Below are 21,327 nucleotides of genomic sequence, written 5' to 3'. Positions count from 1 at the left end.
ACCACATCTGTATCTTCCTTGGTAAAGAAACATTTGGAAATGGAGCTTAGTATTTCTCCTCCTGCTTTGCTACCCCCAATTTCAGTTCCTCTCTCACCAAAAAACATCAACAGGGATGATTTTGAGGTAGTGGCGGTGGATCAAGTTGGGATTGGGGTCTAAACTGTTCAAAGCAGGGTTCAATGATAGCTTTGCTGTTGTGAAGGAACGCCCGAACAGTGGTGTTTCCCTTCCTGTCCCTCTGCAGCTCCCTAAACAGCCATACCATCAACCACCACTTCTCTTTGACAAACCAAGCTTGACCAATCTCCTTGACATCCCATCGCCCTCACCACTGGCTCTCAGACCGAGAATAACCTGTAATCACAAGAACCAGTCACAACAGTGCATTGTTCTTACCTATCATCTAAAGCACTCTCCCTCTTGAATTATCTGTATGATCTAAGGGTCTCACTTTCAGCCCTAAACCTGCATTTGATCATGCTGCTTTGGTGAAGGACCTACTTTCCTTCACTTGTAATATCAGTTAGAAATATAACTGTGTGACCCAATCCCACAATCTTTCCAACAGCAAAGCTGACATTGAACACTGCCTTGAACAGTTCAGACCACAACCTGAACTCGATCCACCACCACTACCTTAAAATCATCCCTTACAAGCCTTCCAATAATTCCTCACATTCAGCATTGCTTCAGAACCCTTCCTCAGATCACTACAACATGACCCTAACCTGTCCTCTGCACAGCTCCAGGCTTTACATTATCTAAAAGCTGATGATTTCATCATTATTCTCCAAGCAGACAAAAGATCTACCACTGTAGCACTTGACCAAAAGGAAGATGTTAGTGAAAGTCTACACTATCTGTCTGCCACCTCTACATACAGTATCTGCCATCAGGTTCCCATCCCTGTGATTCAAACTGACCTGCAGTCCCTCCTTAAAACCTCAGACCCCTCACAAGGACTAACACCTCAATCCATAGAACTTCTCACATCACCCAAACCATGCTCCCCCACCATTTACTTTCTTCCTAAGATCCACAAACCTAAACGTCCTGGCCGTTCCTATCATTGGTAGCTTCAAAGCACCCAGCAAACACATATCTGCATTAGTTGATCAGCACCTGCAACCCATTATACAAAGACTCCTCTCCTATATCAAAGATACCAACCATTTCTTAGGTTGTCTGAAATCCATGCCCATCCCACTCCCACCACACACCTTGCATGTCACTACTGATGCCACCTCCCTCTTTACCAACATCCCCCACATACATAGTCTGTTTGCTGCTGAACATTTCCTCAGTCGGCACCCACCTGATTCAAAATCTATGACATCCTTCCTATTCACCTTAATCAACTTTATACTTACCAACAACTACTTCATCTTTGAGGGGCACACTTACAAATAGATCAGGAGTATGGCTATGGGAACCAGACTATGTCAGCACTTTCATCGGTCGCTTGGAGGGGGATTTCCTGGGATCCATATGTCTTCAGCCTCTGGTTTGGTTTAGATACATTGATGACAATTTTAACATATGGACTCAAGGTGAGGCTGACTTATTAAAATTCCTGGAATCTCTGAATACCTTCTCCCAATTTGATGTTGATGTCATCCTCACCAAAGGATAGCTGCACACTTCCATCCACATTAAACATACCAACAAACAACAGTACTTACATTTTGACAGTTCCCTTCCTTTACATGTCAAATGTTCCCTCCCATACAGCACTGGCATTTGACGCAAACATATTTGTTCAGATGCAGACTCTTTACAGCAATACACCACCACTTTCACCTCAGCCTTCACTCCACATAGTTACCCCACCAGCCTAGTTCAAAAGCAGATTTCCTGGGCCATCACATCCAATCCTGGTATCGTTGATCCCTCCAAAAAACAACTTTGGAGCACATTGCTGGTGGCTCACTATTATCCTGGTCTGGAATATACTAATCAGCTTCTTTGACAGGGCCATGACTTCTGAAAATCATGCCCTGAAATGAGATCCATTCTTTCCGAATTTTTGCCCACCACACCTAGAATAGCTTTTCGTCACCATCCAAATCTCCACAATTTTCTTGTCAGACCCTATGCTCCTTCTGCACCCACCTCCCTGCCCTATGGCCATTTACATCAGTATGACTACCACCAAATTATCAATTAGGATGAATGGCAGAGGGTGTATACTGCAACATGCAATTTCCTGCTGCAGAGCATGCTCTACAACATGACAATCATGACCTCGGTGACTGTTTCACCATATGCGCCATCTGGATTCTTCCTCCAGACACCAATTTCTCAGAAATCTGCAGGTGGGAACTAGCGCTACAACATGTCCTTGGTTCTCGCTGCCCACCTGGCCTTAATTTACGTTAATTTCTTCCGTCTCAGCATTTCTTCACAGTAACTACTTTTTTCTTCACTGTGTTTTAGTTTTCTACATCTTTCATTGTTTTACACATTATTTTTCACCACCACCATCCTACCTATGTTATGTACAATGCACTTAGCTTTTCATTCTTATTAACTCATACAATGTTTAAGCAGTAATTCCTGTCTTGCATATTACCCAGTCTTCCACCTTCAAGCTGTCCGGTTTTCAAATCTTGACCAATGCAGTCCCCACCAATCAGTCTTTCCTTCTCATCCTGTGCGGTAAGTCTCCCATGACCCACGGTTCTGGGTGACTTTCCTGAAATCTACCACTTTTCCTAGACCTCTCCAGTCATTTCCCTTCACCCCTCTTCCTACCACTTAAGCCCTTCTGCCTGAAGAAGTAGCCACTGACTCCGAAATATTGCCTAATTACAACCTTCTTTTACGCATGTGTTATGCCACTGCTTGGTAAGTATATTTTTTATCTATCCAATTACATTATTTTGTAAAAAATTGATTGTTTTCCTGGTTAACAACATAAGGAAAAGATATATTGCTACTTACCATTAAGATGACACAACAAAAAGACAGTTACACATGCAGCTTTCAGCCAAAGCCTTTTTCAGAACAGGGAAGACACGTGTGCGTGAAGTGTGCTCGCTTGTGTGAACAAATGAATGTGGGTGTCCTTTCCTAAAGAAGCCTTTGGCCGAAAGCTAAATGTGTAACTTTTTGTTGTGCCTGTCTGCAACTCAACGTGTCATCTTTATGATTTATTTATGTATTTAGTTCAGGCCCTATCTTCCGATGGTGAAATTCACTTATTTCATAATTTTATGTAATGTGATTGTATCATGAGAAAATAATGTTACTTAACATTATTCATAAACTTCTTAAATTTACTAAAAGGTTTTGATATTTTTATTAATTTAGGTATATTTAACTGCAGATGCAAGTGATGGCAGAATATACAGCTGCCACCTAGCACTTTGAGGGTCCAATTGGCAGATGGTCCATCAGGTGGTGACAAGAAAGTAACATGATTGCTGTAAAGTGATCACTATCACAGAGATTATCGTTTAGTGACCACCATAGGGAAACCACAATATTGACTGGTTGATAGCCAGAAAGGTGTCGTGGGCAGCGCTAAAGTGAGTAATGGTACTGCCATTGAACAGTCACAGATCAAGATCGGAAAGTGGTCAGTTAAAATATAGTTACCAGATAAGTGGTACTCCCCCAAAGGGAGTGCTATTAATTGAGATACCCAAGTGTGAGGAAGGGGAAGGAGAAATTTTAGATTAAGGTGGCCATCTCAAGGTACATAAGTGCCCTACATGAAGATAAATAAATGTTGCAAATAGTGACGACTGGGGTCATTTCCAACTGCCCAGCTGTTGCTTCCAATGCAGTACAATTGGGCATCCACTCACTGATAACATTTGCCTGAACCAACACAAAGACTCCTCTAGACACTCTTCAGTACCAGCACAGACTCAGCAGAATGCATGGTAGCCTCAAAGTATTGGAGAACGATCATCAGTGAAATGTGTGTGCAGAGAGCAACATAGATTGCAGAACAGGAGGCTATTAGTACCTGCAGTTATGGCATATGACAATAATATCCATTCCAGTTCTATTGTATTATGGCATCCCAGTTATGTATGAAAGGGGTAAGAGGAAAGAAGATGTTCCAGAATCACTGCCTGTCAATGGTGGGGTGGCACAGCACAGACAAACATAGGTTTGAGACTGATGAAAGAGGGAGGGGGGGGGGGGGGAGGGGAATCTGGTGCCTCAGGGGTCACCAAAGTAGCCTTCTATTGCTATTTCTTATTTCTATCTTTAACCACTTTAAGGGGTCAGGACTCTAGTGAGGGTGTGAGGGATTGAAGACGATCCAGAACCCAATGACCATGGTTTCTTCAACCACAGGCTGGTGTCGGTCACTGTTCTGTATATTTCCAGGGTGAGGGTTCCTTAAAGCGAAGTTCTGTCACCAGTAGACACCAGAAGGAACAAAGGAAGGAAGATCAACATTTAACCTTCCATTGACAAAAAGATCATTAAAGATGGTAGATGTTGGAGACAATAGCACTGGGATGGGACATAAGTGATCACACTTTTCCTGAGCTTCAAGTTATGAGAGGTGGTCAGAGACATTAAGTTCCTGGATCTTCCATTCACTGATTAAGGTAGCACATTTCAGGGATTGGGGATAGTGATTAGTTCCATAACTGACACAGATTGGTGGTTGCTCACATGGAGTGGCCAAACACAGTGTTCACAAGCTGGGTATTTCATATACCAGGAAGAAATATGCTTGAAGCACTGGTGTTTAAAGTACCACATTGAGGAGTGTGAAATATGGTTTTACATCACAACAGCAGACCAAAATTTTAACTTTCTTAGTAAATGAATACCTCCCCTCAGAAGCAAGGATGAATGCTCTGATGTCAACCTTGTTATCTGGTAGGTCCCAATGTACATGACATACATAGTGTGCTCCTCACTTCTCCAATGCATAATTCCTCATCCATCTTCAATATTAAGTTCCAGTGAAAATTTAAACCATGAACCATGTTCTGTTGCTTAAGAGTTGTTACAGTAACAGATACAACACTACGTTCTTTACAAGAGACTAATGCTTAGTTCTGCATAGAATTCACTGTGCAAACCACAAACTGAGAGGAGTAGGTTTCTGCAGTTAATTTAGTTTTGCTTTCTTCCCACAATGTGGTCAAGAGGGAAAGTTATTAGGGTCATAATAATCTGCACTGATGAATTCAGATATTTTGGAAGAGACTGCCAGAGCCTCGGGGTCACAAGCTGGTAATTCTGGTCTTTTCACTGCACCAGACATTCACCATAATTTGCCTACCCTGAAAGAGGGCTCTCTCCACAAGCTTCATCCAGACAGAGCAATGGCCAGCTGGCTTGGTGAATGTTGCATCAAATCCTGGTACTCCCAAATGGACAGGTACAAACCTAGATGTGGGTGCCAAACATTGCTTAACCAAAATCAGTAGTATTAGATAAACAAACAACAAAGTGAGAAGAGCTGTACTTAATGTACTTCTCATGATCAAGCTATGCTGTCAACATGAAATCTGTTCTAGAGACTAAATCTGAGAAAACACATAAGGAGAGAGTAAGACTGCAACACAAGAAAGGAAGATGTACTCCAACAGCTTGGGGTGCTCACCCTAGGGGCTTATGCTAATAATGCTACAAAGTACTCCCCATGATGCACTGTACAGAGGCATAGTACAAATTTATATACATCACGAGTAAAATTTACTCGACAAAACAATAAATTAATAATGAAACAGAACAATTAACCGGTACTTAGCTCCAAGAGGGGGAAATCTGAGTTCTGCCAATAAGACACACGCAAAAATACCAAAAACTACTTTAGTCTTTTGAAATATAATTTCTTTCCTTAGGGAGATAGGTTCAGGAAAATTAGAAACAAGGTGGGGGAGGGGGCAGATCATACTGATTCCTGCATTAGGTGAACTGGCCTGTTGTGAGGATAAGGAGAGGCATAGATGAAGAGTCGAGGTAGCAGAGAAAGTAAGAAATCAAAGGTAAGCACAGTGCCAGCTTCAGCACAGACAATAGAAGGAGAGATTGAGAAGCAAAGATGGATTAACAAGAAAAGAAATGGAGTTAAGACTGAAAAGGAGATGGGGAAATACCAGAGAAAGGAGAGCAGGGGCACAAACATAAAAAAGCAATTAAATTGGCTGATAAAGAAACAAAAAATAAATTACTATATCTTTTTTTCTGCACATTCTTTTAGTAAACAATTCACCTGTGCACAGAAACTGTTCATCTAGTTCTACTACTGTTGGAAACTTGGACAGCTGCAATGTTTTCTGGAGTACATACTATTTGAACCCCTCTTTTTCATGGCTAAATCAGTTTCTTCAAAATTACACATCCACATTGTAATCGTGTGAGCAGACAGGACTCATAGATGACATCTTTGCTGGCAGTGCTGTGGAAATACCCTTCGTGCAGCATTCACACTATCACCAGGCTTTTTAAAATGCTCTCACAGTGACAGCACATTCCAATGTTGCCTGATTATCAAATGGGGATTTGTTCACAATTACATATCAGTTCTGAACATGTCCAGCAGAAACCCCCCCCCCCCCCCCCACACACACACACACACACACACACACATTATATATATATATCTGACATCTCTGACCGAACTCTTTGCCTTTACAAATGTCTGCTTGTGTCTGTATATGTGTGGATGGATACGTGTGTGTGTGTGCGAGTGTATACCTGTCCTTTTTTCCCCCTAAGGTAAGTCTTTCCGCTCCCGGGATTGGAATGACTCCTTACCCTCTCCCTTAAAACCCACATCCTTTCATCTTTCCCTTGGTTGCGAAAGCTTGAATTTTGTGTGTGTGTGTTTGTGTTTGTTTGTGTGTCTATCAACATGCCAACGGGTAATTTCAGTGCATATGCACATTATGTCCAAACTCTTGTGGGATTCAGCCAAAACCTCCAAGCAAAGGGGTTGGTGGACAGTGGACACTACCAGAGTGTGACATGTTGAGAATTTAGGTGGACAGAAAGCCTGTCTGGATATCTGAGGTAGTGAAGGTGACTGCTCACATAAAGTGGAAAATCCGAGTTCAAGTCCCAGTCCAGAACAAATTTTCATTTGTCACTGTTGAATTTATTTCTATGTTCCATTGCAGCCAATGTCAGTTTCTCTTGAAAATAGCTCTGTTTACAGGTTAGGGGGAGACTTTTGGCATGTACAAAATATGTTGACAGTTGGCTGTGAGCATCTGGGATGGTAAAGGGGGGGGGAGGAGGTTGGTGTTGTTTTTATTGAGTGATCTAAAGTCTTTCGTATTTGTTTTCATTTCATACTGAACAGAACCTGGTTTCACTGCAATATGTTTCTGATTATGACTTCTTGTGTGTATACAAGTGCTCTCTTCAATTTCGTTTATGTGTTACTCGTACTCTGTTTTTTGCTTGCACATGTAATACTGGGTGTAGTAAATGATTCCATTTTTGTTTTTGTTTCATATAAAACAGAAGCTGGTTTTGTCACATAGCATTCAGTCACACATATCTGTTACTGCTTATGAATCTATGTGTGAATTACTCAGTTTAAATGTGTTTAAGTATACTGCTCGCATTCTACTTCATTCTTGTTCACATGTGTTTTTGTATTTTCTCACATTTAATGGAAAACTCTAACCTAACTGTTCTTAAAAGAATTCGTATTCATATTTAACACATCTTGTCGCTGAATGAGTATGTAACTCTGCTTTGAATAGTGTTGCTTCTTGCTACTATGTATACTCTGTAATGTTAATGGCAGCATACAAAGTTATTGTACCATGTACACTGATTTCTGCTAAAATGTATTGTTAGTATTATCTACTAATAATGTGTGAATACATCTGCGTAATTAGCACTGCATTTTTAGTACTTTCAGGGAAGAATGCTCAAGCCACTAACACTACGAAGCACACTCAGTGGCAAGACACAACACCATTTAAAGAAGAATTACATACTCACTTTGCGACAACATGTAATAAATCTGAATATTAAGTCTGTCATAAACTGCTAACATGAAGTTACCCATTAAATGCAAGAAAGTGCAAAAAACAGATATAAAAAAATAATGAGAATATGAGCAATGTACTTAACAATTCATTTAAATTAAGCAGTTCACACATGCCTTCATAAGCAGGAACATGAGTTTGGAGAGTACCATGCGACAAAACCACCTTCAGTTTCGTACAAAAAGGTAAACAACTCATTTACTCCACACAATATTATGAAAATGAGCAAAAATCAACCACAATATGAGCAATATATTTACAATGCACTTCTCAGAAAGCAATATACACAAGATGTCATAATTAGGAATGTAATGTGATGAAAGCAGCTTCCATGTCATGTCATGTCGTGTCGTGTCAGATGATTTTTAATTTTTAATAAGTACGTGCTAAAGCACAATTATTTCTGCTTGATAATGTCCGATCAGTCAAAATAGCAATATTAGGTTTTACAAATAAATAATTGTGCAGTCAAACAGTGACCACCATGTCATTTACAAAATTTTATGTGACTGAGGACCCCAGCTATGAGAAGTTAATCCTAGTTTTTGATTCAGATTTCATTGCAAGCTCACATAAATGTTTCCAGTCACACACTTTATCAAATGTTCAAATGTGTGTGAATTCTTAAGGGACCAAACTGCTGAGGTCATCGGTCCCTAGACCTACACACTACTTAAACTAACTTATGCTAAGAACACACACCCACGCCAGAGAGAGGACTCGAACCTCTGATGGGAGGGGCCGCACAACCCGAAACATGGTGCCTCAAACCACAGGGCACACCCTGTATCACTAAGACTATGAGACCCACCCATAATGTGTAAATGAAAAATATTGTCATCTAATACTCATATTTTGAAAAAGCAAGAATAAATATACCCGTGTTCAGTTTTTCAGCAAAAGTGGAACTGACACATGGTCATAGTGATGGCAGATCACCTCTGGCATCGTGAAGGTTGTATCAAACCAGAATTGATCTTGTCACTCATCTTAAAAAAAGGAAACAAAACAACAAGCAATGCAGAACACAAATTATTTGGTAACAGACATAGCACACTGCTACCAGAGGCTGGCAGTACAAGAACAAGGAAATTCAGGCCCAACCTTTATCAGTATTTGACACAATCACAATTCAAAACACTTGCCAGATACAACCATCACAGTGAAGTGTCTGCAGCATAGCTAATACAGAAACATAAATGCTTCCTTGTTCTAATGTGCTGGGCCCTACAGTTCACAGACCATTCAACCATCTGCAACTGGTGTTGCACCGGAGCACAGAGCACAAAATTTCTGATGTGTTTTTGCACTATTTATTTTTTATGCACAATATCTTCCCAAATCAGGCATCAAGAGATGATGTGCAACACCAGTAACTGAAAATTGGTTACATTTTCTGTATTTACATGCAGCAAATAAAGCTATTTCAAACTATCTTTGATAAAATAGTTCATCTAGGCACAATGTGCTGTGAAATAGCATTTATTAGGAAATTTTGTATTTACTACAAATGTGACTGCATTATTCTTTACACAGCCCCATCCTCAAAATCCCACAATTTACTCTTCAAAAGTACAGTTCCAGTGGCACAAGCCTCTTTCTTTATCTTTCAAACAACTGTAGTGAGCCTCTCATCAATGGATTTATACACTGATGAGCCAAAACATTATGGCCATCTGATTAATAGCTTGTTTGCCATCTTCAGAATGAAATATATCACTGATTCTGCATATCAGGGATCAGACAGTTTGTTGGTAGGTTTCTGGAAGCATGTGGCATGAGATGTCTATGCACAGGTCATGTAATTTATGTAAATAATGGGCTCCTGATTTGCATACACAGTCAAGGCATCTGATAGCAACCCAGATGGGTTCCACAGGATTTACATCAGATGAATTTGGTCACTGAGACACTGAGTTCACAATAACACTCCTCAAACCACTGTAGAGCAGTTCTGGCCCCGAAACATGGACAATTATACTGGTGAAAGGTGATATTGTAATTGGGGAAGATATCAAACATGAAGGGATGCAGGTGGTTCACAGCTGTCATTGTCTCTTTGATTACTACCACAGGTCTCATGCAAGTACAGGAGAATGTCTCCCATAGCAGAATATCGCTCCCACCAGCCTGCATCCATGGCATGCTGCACATTTTGAGTCAGTGTTCACCTCACTGATGGCATTTGTGGAGGTGACCATAGACCTAGTGTAGCAAAAATGTGATTTACCTGAAGAGCCGATATGTTTCTATTGATTAATGCTCGAGTCCCGATGGTCTCATGTCCACTGGAGTCATAATTGACGATGTCATTGGGTCAACATGTGAACACGTAGGGGTGGTCTGCTGCAGAGTTCCATGTTCAACAATGTACGATAAACGGTGTGCTCTGAAACACTCGTGCATCCACCAGCAATGTGCTCTTTCAGCACAGATGCCACAGGTAGCCATCTATCCCACTTTACACAGCAGACAAGCTTCCAAACCCCATGTTTTGTGAAGAGTTGTGGATGTCCAACCATTTAGTGCCTAGTGGTAGTTTAACTGTCCTTCTACCTCCTTCTGTTGGTGCTCATGACAGTAGCATGTGAATATTCGACCAGCTTTGCCATTTTTGAGATACTCATTCACAGGCTCTGTATAATAAACACCTTCCATTTGTCAGAGTTGCTAATCTCAATAGATTTCCCATTTGCAGCCCACATCTTTGCTGGGGTGATTCCCCGACCGTGTCTGGACTGCAACACCCCGAGACAGCATCCAACATCACAATGGGCAGTGGTCATAATGCTTTGGCTCAGCAGTGTATATAATTTGCTTCATCTTTTTTGTCATATCAATGTTCCGGAGAACAGGGTTGATTTGTCTACCATTGATTATATTGTAGGTTATTTCAGGAGACAGACTTCTGACTTTCCTAGTTCTCACAAGAGGCAGGTTCCTATCAGCTTGGAGTATGAATGGGTTGTTCCTTCACCTAAGGCACAAAAAGTATTCCTCTTACCTTGCTAAGAAAGAAACTAAAAGTTCTGAAAGCCAGGAATAGATTTCTCTACATTTAAATATTTTCAATAGTAGTGCTGGAGTATCACCTCCTCAAGGTAAGTATTCACAAGCCATTTTGTCTCCTTGTCTCTGATGAACACTCACCATCAGGGACAATGTGCTGTGTTCTATTATTTAAGAAGTGTTCAAGCCTCTCACGTATCTGGAAGCTAGTACCTTATGCATGCATTTTCATTAACAGTCAGCAGTGGGGCATTGAGTCAAATGCTTTCTGGAAATGTACGAATATCATATGACAGAAGGGCAAGCTGAGTTTTGAACAAGCAATGCTTTCTAAATCTATGCTGATTCATGGACAGAAGCTTTTCCAACTCAAGATAACTTCTGAAAAGATATTGGTCTGTAATCTTGCAGGCCCATTTTTTCACCCTCCATATATACAGGAGGCACATGCATTTTTTTCCAGTTGTTGGGGCTTTGCACTGGGTGAGAGATTCATGAAAAATGCAAGCTGCATAAGGAACCAGTGCCACAGAGTAATCTCTGTGAAACCAAATTGGGGTTACATCTGGACCAGGCAACCTGTTTGTTTTCAACTCTTTCAGTTGCTTCTTTACACCAGAAATGCCTATTACTATGTCATCCATAAAGGAGTCTATGTGACAGTCAAACAACAGTGTGTTGCATGTTCCTCCTGCATGAATGATTTCTTAAATGTGAAAATTGAAACTTCAGCTTTTGTTTTGCTTTATTCTACTGCCACACCAGTCAATGAGTGAGTGCTTTGTGATTTTACGTATCACCAGAATTTTCTCAGGTTCTCACCAAGGTCTTTTGCTAAGGTATGATGGTGGAAGTTGTAAGCTTCACATATTCTTTTTACAGATGTATGAATTTCTACTAACTTTCACCTGCCATCATTTGTGTGTTCCTTTTCTCTACTTCCTCAGTGTGTTCTTAATTGTGTTACTAAACTAGGGTGGATCTTTTACATCCTTAATTCAGCACATACTCTTTCAGAGAGTGAATTACAATCCGCTTAAACTTTGCTCCAGTGATTCATGAGCCTTGAATAAGACAATGTTGTGAGAGCTGCACAGTATTTTAATGAGGCATCTGCTCACTATCTTCAGATGCTTATTGAAATATTGTTATTGTGGTTTGACGATATATGTGCTCGCTCACCATAAAAGTGCAGGTGCTGAGGGGTGGGGCTAAAATGTCATTGTAGACAAATCATAAAGGACATTGGCATGAAGGGATCCCTGTCAGAGAAATGGGCTGCAGTCTTTGCATGCATGACATGGTAAGAGTGCAGCTGCAAGTCGCGGACCCAGATTTTGATATCTAGGTTAAGAGACCTGGCTTCAATTCCTTGTTTGTGTTGCCTCACTGGATTCATTCATCTGTGGCTGAAGATACCTTAGTACCACCTATGCTGGTCTCCATGCTTTGCTAAGTTAACATCTCATTAGCTTCCTTAATGATTGAGTCCCAGTATGTGGAGGTGAATGATAGGATCATTGTCTCTCCATAGATTGTGGTACGTCTCATATCAAGACAGTATTCAGCAATAGCAGATTTGCAGGCTGACCTAATCTGGTGTGGTGTCTATGTTCATTGCATTTATCTTTAACAGTATGACATGTCTGGCCAATATATGGTTTCCCAAACAGGAAGGGATTTTATGTACTGGTCCTCTTAGACCCACACTGTCTTTAACAGATTTGTATACAATGAAGTCATAACCCCCCACCCCTTGGTGCCCGTACTTTTTTAACAAGTCAGCACATATACTGGTGAGCCACAACAACAATACATGAGTAAGAACCTGAAGATGGGAAGCAGCTGTTTCACTGAAATATTGTGCAGGACTCACAACATTATCCAGTGTGATGCCCACGAACCACAGAAGCAGTCGTTACATCAGGAAAGTCTCAAACAATGTAGTTTAAACTTTGCCCATAATTCCTCTACATCCATCACATAGGAACTAAATGATGGCCATTCATTGTCTAAGTGGAATGCTAACAACTGCTTGTCTGCCCTTTTAAGCAAAAATTCTCTCCTAGCCTTTTTGATAGAAATGACTTCTGTGCCCATCATAACTAAGATGACATCATGAAAGGAAAATGTAAGACATCACAGAAAAAAATATGTTTAAGTGTCAAATATAGCATCAAGAAGGCCAACTTGAAAAAAGGTAACATGAGTGTTTTGTTGCCTGGCAATGCCATTGATGGGTGATGTAGGTTTAGAAGGACAAGAACTGGCAGAGGCCACATATAAAGCAACGGAAGTATCGACACCTATCATAGAATACCTTTCTAGAAGGATCCCTTGTATATGGTTAGATGCTGCTGAAATTGCTGGACGAAACAATAAGATTTTGAAAATATGCTCCAAGAAGAAAGACCACAAGGGCTGTATGGGTAAAGAAACTTAAAAGAATAATCATACAAAAAGAATTTTTAAAAATTCTGTAATTTGGCCAGCTGAGGAATACTGTGTGAAACAGTCAACAAGAAGGTATAATCACCAAGATTCCTATCCACACCAAAGAATGATGACACATTACCAGAAGCTGGGGACAGTCAGCTATCATAATCATAAAAACACTGCTTCCTTATGATGTAGAAGGCAGAATAGATCAGCATAGACTACTAACAAGGTTACTGGATAACTATAAAAATAATAAGCTTATACAGGGTGTTACAAAAAGGTACGGCCAAACTTTCAGGAAACATTCCTCACACACAAATAAAGAAAAGATGTTATATGGACATGTGTCTGGAAACGCTTAATTTCCATGTTAGAGGTCATTTTAGTTTCGTCCACCTACGCTCAATGGAGCACGTTATCATGATTTCATACGGGATACCCTACCTGTGCTGCTAGAACATGTGCCTTTATAAGTACGACACAACATGTGGTTCATGCACGATGGAGCTCCTGCACACTTCAGTCGAAGTGTTCGTACGCTTCTCAACAACAGATTCGGTGACCGATGGATTGGTAGAGCCGGACCAATTCCATGGCCTCCGCGCTCTCCTGACCTCAACCCTCTTGACTTTCATTTATGGGGGCATTTGAAAGCTCTTGTCTAGGCAAACCCGGTACCAAATGTAGAGACTCTTCGTGCTCGTATTGTGGACGGCTGTGATAAAATATGCCATTCTCCAGGGCTGCATCAGCGCATAAGGGATTCCATGCGACGGAGGGTGGATGCATGTATCCTCGCTAACAGAGGACATTTTGAACATTCCCTATAACAAAGTGTTTGAAGTCACGCTGGTATGTTCTGTTGCTGTGTGCTTCGATTCCATGATTAATGTGATTTGAAGAGAAGTAATAAAATGAGCTCTAACATGGAAAGTAATCGTTTCCGGACACATGTCCACATAACATATTTTCTTTCTTTGTGTGTGAGGAATGTTTCCTGAAAGTTTGGCCGTACCTTTTTGTAACACCCTGTATATCCATACACATAAGCAGAAATAATTCAAACAATTTAATGTCTTTAAAAAAAAAAACCTCCATGGTCTGATTGAATTCCTCCTGCAATAACAAAAGCTATAATTTATTAAGGAGGTACCTATTGGTGAGAATTGTATAACTAATGCCTAATGCAAGAATGTGTGCTGCAACTTGTGTATGTAGGTACGTATTATGTGGTGCTGTTACAAAGTTGCCTTAAGCAGAACATTTTTCAATTATTAAAATCACTTACCTTCCAGGAACATGTCTGTAATGGGAAGTTCCAGGCTCCAATGCCCACAACAACTCCAAGAGGCTCACGGCAAACCATTGCAAAATTGTCACCTTGTAGTGGTACATGCTGTCCTTAAAAAAAAAAAAAGTTGCTTATAAGATAATATCCATCATGGAAGAACACACAATACATATCTGATGTAAATGTATCACCCGTTGATTTTTTAACAGGATGTCAAGGGATATCACTATATACACATTACCTTGCCACTGTAGACAAACTATCTAGAAGTCAAGTGCTACATTAGGTAGAAGCTACACACATTCATGTGTAGATTGCCTGAATATCAGAATCCCACAATTACCAGGATTTTATACAGTTGCCCAAGTCAAATCAAGTGATTTCTACATTGGTGTCACATTGGCAATTATGGGTCTAATTCATTCCTCACAAAAACAAACTGATGGTTGTGAGGTATTATGAGTGGCAAGAAAGCAGTAGTTCAACAAAGTAACACAAATAGTGTTGAAAATGGGAAAAAAATCACAGCAGTGACAAGATATGCCGAAATACGGATGAGTGGTATAATGTGTTTATATGACAGATTATTGCACCAGAAGAAAAGATGTCTATAATAAAATACTTAGACTTAAAAGAATCTAGTGGTTGTCATAAAATAATACCAATGTTAATTAAAGATAGTTTTTCTGAATTAAGTACCATTTTAAGTTATTTGTGTCAATAGTCAATTATCAAGAAAGACCCACCTGAACAGCTGAGAGTTCTGAAGTGCATGCTTCTGAGACTTGGGGAAGTCAGCTGGCCCCAGAGCAAATCTGCCTCGTAGATCAGTGATGGGGGCTGGGGAGATGGCCAAATGGTTCTTGGTTTTTAGGCACTTTTACACATTCAACTAGGTAAGTAGGAGGCTGGTACCTACATTGTGCCTCAGATATCCAAAATGCAACACTTAGAAACATTACCACACTTGAACATGAAATCTATATCACACGGAAATGGACGAGATACACAAATTCCTTCCTTGGGAGAGGGTGGTTGTATCAGGAAGGGCAACCAACTACCAAATGCCACTAACACTACTAAAACCAATATTGATAACAGTTCTGACCCTGTAGGTAATGGGAAAAAGCAAAGGGAAAAGAGAGGAAGATCATTAAACAAGAGAACATTTCTCAACTGCCTGAATGTAACAATATGAAGTCTCTCTATAAAATAAAAAACAGGATAAAGAAATACCAACAAGCTCCTGTCCAGTTTCACTGTTGCCAGCATTCTCCAAAATTTTAAGCTTCCAATAACACACATCAACATAACAGTTTGGAATTCTAATGAGTTCCAGAACCCAGTACTGAGAATGGCTATTTACACACGGAGAGAACATACTTCATTCTTTTGACAGTATTTATAAAATATTCTGTGTTCTGTCAAAGGCATATGACTGTGTAAATCACAAATCCTTTTAAGCTAGTTTGACTACTGTAGCATCAAAGAGAATTCTGCGAAACAGCTCAATTTATATCTCTCTAACAAGAAACAAAGGAAACTCCAGATTGGAATGTCAACAGTATAAAAAAAGATAGATTGCTACTCACTGTAAAGAAGACATGTTGAGCTCCAGACAGGCACGACAAAAAGACATGTACACATTAGCTGTCAGCCAAAGCCTTTTTCAGAATAGGACACACACACACACACACACACACACACACACACACACACACATGACTGCCATCTCCGGTCCGAGCTGCCTGAGATGGTGTTCATGTGTGCATGAGTAGTGCTTGTCTGAGCAAATAAATGTACATGTGTGTGTGTGTGTGTGTGTGTGTGTGTGTGTGTGTGTGTGTGTGTCCTCTTCTGAGTAATGCTTTGGCCAAAAGCTAATGTGTAAGTGTCTTTTTGTTGTGCCTGTTTGCAACTCAACATGTCATCTTTACAGTGAATAGCAATATAGCAATATATCTTTTCCTTATATTGTTAACAAAAAATAAAGGGCACCAACAGGAAAGATTTCTGTATTTATTTATCAAGCCTCATCTGACTGGGAGCTAGTTACATATAGTGTCCCACCAGTTTCCATCTTAGGGTCCTTGCTACTTAATTTATGCATTAATAATAATAATTGTGTGTGGATCAATGGTCTGGTGTAAGTCTCTCAACTGGATGCAACTTGTGTGTTCCATTTGTGTATTGATTGCCATTCATCAATAACATTATCAGATCGAGTTCTTTTTCTTTGTAGATGATACTAACATTCTGATAAATAACAAATACAGAATAGCTTAAGTAAGAGCTGTTAACATAATTCTCATAGATATAAGCTCACTTTCTGATAATGTATGAAGCCTTACCTACCCACAGTACTACCCAATTTTTTTCATATAGACCTCTTTAACTAGTTATAATAAGATCCAACCATCTCTGTAATGTGAGCTCTACAGAAAATCAACTCATATACCTGGTGAATGACATGTGTGGTTGGTGAAATCAAAAGCAGGCAGCATGAGCCATAAGGAAAATTCTGAAGCTGTATTGTTACTAAATAACTCCTGTTTTCATTTGTAATCATCATCTTACATTGTCTTTTTTTCCTGTTTCTGATGAAGAACATTTTTCAAAAGGTAAACCCGATACTTTCAAATGTGCCTGTCACTTGTGAAATGTCTCCTCTATATGGTGAGTAATAATCTATCCTAATATCCATATTGAACGGAAGTGCTGGCAGGTCGATAGACACACAAACGAACTCAAACATACACATGAAATTCAAGCTTTCGCAACAAACTGTTGCCTCATCAGGAAAGAGGGAAGGAGAGGGAAAGACGAAAGGATATGGGTTTTAAGGGAGAGGGTAAGGGGTCATTCCAATCCCGGGAGCGGAAAGACTTACCTTAGGGGGGAAAAAAAGGGGTATACACTCGCACACACACACATATCCATCCGCACATACACAGACACAAGCAGACATTGTGTGTGTGCTACACACATTCATGTGTAGATTGCCTGAATATCAGAATCCCACAATTACCAGGATTTTATACAGTTGCCCAAGTCAAATCAAGTGATTTCTACATTGGTGTCACATTGGCAATTATGGGTCTAATTCATTCCTCACAAAAACAAACTGATGGTTGTGAGGTATTATGAGTGGCAAGAAAGCAGTAGTTCAACAAAGTAACACAAATAGTGTTGAAAATGGGAAAAAAATCACAGCAGTGATAAGATATGCCGAAATACGGATGAGTGGTATAATGTGTTTATATGACAGATTATTGCACCAGAAGAAAAGATGTCTATAATAAAATACTTAGACTTAAAAGAATCTAGTGGTTGTCATAAAATAATACCAATGTTAATTAAAGATAGTTTTTCACAAAATTCAAGCTTTCGCAACAAACTGTTGCCTCATCAGGAAAGAGGGAAGGAGAGGGAAAGATGAAAGGATGTGGGTTTTAAGGGAGAGGGTAAGGGGTCAATCCAATCCCGGGAGCGGAAAGACTTACCTTAGGGGGAAAAAAGGACAGGTATACACTCGCACACACACACATATCCATCCACACATACAGACACAAGCAGACATATTTAAGGTCTTTAAATATGTCTGCTTGTGTCTGTATATATCACTTTTTCAAACCAACAGCTCAATTCATGGAATCAATACTAGAAATAAGAATAATCTTCACAAGGATTTAAAGTCACTTACTCTTGTACAAAAAGGTGTGCATTATTCAGGAATACACATTTTCAATAACTTGCCAGCAGCCATAAAAAGCTTAACAACCAATGAAATTCAGTTTAAGAGAAGCCTAAAGGATTTATTGGTGGCCAACTCCTTCTACTCCATTGATGAATTTCTCAGTAGAACCAACCGATTCTTTTCTCTCTCTCTCTCTCTCTCTCTCTCTCTCTCTCTCTCTCTCTCTGTGTGTGTGTGTGTGTGTGTGTGTGTGTGTGTGTGTAAGCACAATCTAACTTCCACATCATTTCAGTGCAGTAATGTGTTCATTGTAAATAAGTATTATAGTAGTTCTATTACACGTTTATTACCTTATAAATTAAAAAAAAAACTATTTTTATTTTAAATTCAGTCCAGTAGTGTTTGTAAAATGATTCTTTCATATAGTGTTCGTTAAAAAAATGACGATCATTCCACTTGGGACCTGTGGAAGGTACATTAGCTTATTTGTTTCAGTTGTAAATATTTGTCATGTATTATTGTTTTTCTGACATGTTCTACATCCTACCTCCTCACTACGGATCAATTGGAATGAAAGTAAATCTAATCTAATGTAAACATCCTGTAGAAACCTGTTCAAAGAATTAGGGGTCTATACCAACTACTCTACAGTGCAGTGTATACTGTTTTGAAACTTCTTGGCAAATTAAAATTGTTTGTGGAGCCAAGACTTGAAGGCTGAACCTTGCTCTTTGCAAACAATGCTGTTAATGCCTTAGCTATCCTGGCACAAGTCACAGCACATCATCACCACTTCGTTCCTGTCAGTACCTTTCCACTACTTTTTCAGCTTCATAGAAGCTGTCCTTCATAACTTACTGGATGAACATCCATACAAGAAAAGATACTGGGGAAATTAGAGCACTGCAGGAGCATGGCTGGTCTGAGGGTTTATGAGAGAGATGAATGAACTTTGCATCACTTAGCAGGACAACTGAAACTACCTCAGCTAATGACACACAGACAGGCATGGCTTATATGTCTGTAAGGATCTCACTCACTTCCACACGGACTGTGAAGTGGCAGATTATTCAGGACAGATGCACTTTCTTTACTTGCCCCAATGTTTCGCACTGCATTGTGACTCAGCTAACTGCCATGTTTCCTAAGCCAAGAAGAAGGAATAAGGCAGCTGTTAGCTCCTAATCAGTGAGTGTTTACCCATGTGAAGGCAAGTGAGACTGAGCTGTACAGATAATGAGTAACTGGGAATGAGTGCCACTCACTTGGATTTGCTGTGCAGGTGCAGAGCTCTAGTGGAGAAGTCCCACATTAATGAAAACTCTCTTAAATAATATTTATCTCATTCAAACCAATAACACTGTTCATGGCATCAATTCCCGGAATAAGAACAGTCTAGGTAAAGACTCAAAATCACCTTATTTGGTCTAGAGAGCTGTGCATTACTCAGCAACAGACATTTTCAAAAACTTGCTGATAACCATAAAACATGTAGTGACTAATAAAGTACAGTTTAATTGAAGCTTTAAGAACCAGCTGATACTGTTTTTATGTGATATCTAACCTCTGCACTTCTTCAGCACAGTAATGCAGTCAGTGCAAGTAAATAATGTAAACTGTTTTCTTTCAACAATGGTCAAATACAATAAGCCAAGAACTATGTTATGCATTTAAGAAAGTAAACACTTAATACTGCAGTAAATTTTGTATTAATATCATACAACTGAAAATACATTTAAGATTTTTTTTAGTTATTCCACATCTCCACATCCTTCAAGACATTTAACTTAGAATCTGTGGAAGGAAAATTAGTGTATTAGTTCTTTTAGAAACTGTGTTTTTATTTTTCTGATATATTCCCCATCCTTGAGGATTTCCTCAGTATTGGTCTGCAGAATGAAAACTATATCCAATATAATCCAAAAACAGTTTCATTGCATTCTCCATTGATTCTTGGCAGAGCATGAGAAAATAAAAAAAAAAGACTTGAAACTTCCTGGCAGATTAGAACTGTATGCCGGACCGAGACACGAACTCAGGACCTTTGCATTTCGCAGGCAAATGCTCTTCATAGCAGCGCACACTCCGCTGCAGAGTGAAAATCTCATTCTGGAAACATCCCCCAGGCTATGGCTAAGCCATGTCTCCGCAATATCCTTTCTTTCAGGAGTGCTAGTGCTGCAAGGTTCGCAGGAGAGCTTCTATAAAGTTTGGAAGGTAGGAGACGAGGTACTGGCAGAAGTAAAACTGTGAGGACAGGGCGTGAGTCGTGCGTGGGTAGCTCAGTTGGTAGAGCACTTGCCCGCGAAAGGCAAAGGTCCTGAGTTCGAGTCTCAGTCCGGCACACAGTTTTAATCTGCCAGGAAGTTTCATATCAGCACACACTCCGCTGCAGAGTGAAAATCTCATTCTGGAAAAAAAGACTTTCTTAATTGCCATCACATATTTTAATTATTCACTAACCAGTTATGGCTTTTTGGACTGCAATAGAAAATATTTTCTTTTGTGGAAAATAAAATAAAACATTTGTATCTACTGTAACTGCAACAAAGGAAGATGACAGCGCTAGATGACAAATTCACCATGGAAACTTTGTAAGAAGAAATGTCTCATCATTGTGGGGCATAGTGAGGATGATGTAACTACACATGTAAGTGAAAACAGCAGGGTAAAAAAGAAAACACATACCTAGCTGACTACAAAATATAAAATCAGGTGCCACATTCAGTTTATGATAACAAACGGGTCATGAAGGTGATTTCTATATAACTTTGTCTCCACTAGTGACCTGTTCCGGCTTTGCACAGGTAGCACTATGTATCTAAAAGCAAACAACTTGTCTGACATTGCAGTAATCAATTATATATACAAACCTTCCTTGTAAACCAGTCAGTTTATTA

General features: G+C 39.7%; 1 protein-coding gene across 1 annotated transcript in view; it reads right to left on the bottom strand.

Moving 5' to 3' along the window:
* Positions 1-21,327, bottom strand: part of LOC124610257 (4-trimethylaminobutyraldehyde dehydrogenase-like) — a 150,121-nt gene that overhangs the window by 102,029 nt on the left and 26,765 nt on the right. The window contains exon 3 of the mRNA XM_047140143.1: positions 14,728-14,840. Coding sequence (XP_046996099.1) covers positions 14,728-14,840 — 113 coding nt within the window. The remainder of the gene's footprint in view (positions 1-14,727; positions 14,841-21,327) is intronic.

This window comes from Schistocerca americana, chromosome 1, assembly GCF_021461395.2.
Source record: "Schistocerca americana isolate TAMUIC-IGC-003095 chromosome 1, iqSchAmer2.1, whole genome shotgun sequence".
NCBI classification, from domain to species: domain Eukaryota; kingdom Metazoa; phylum Arthropoda; class Insecta; order Orthoptera; family Acrididae; genus Schistocerca; species Schistocerca americana.
Note: the sequence above shows the minus strand (reverse complement) of the source record. Positions and strands in the feature narration are given on the sequence as shown.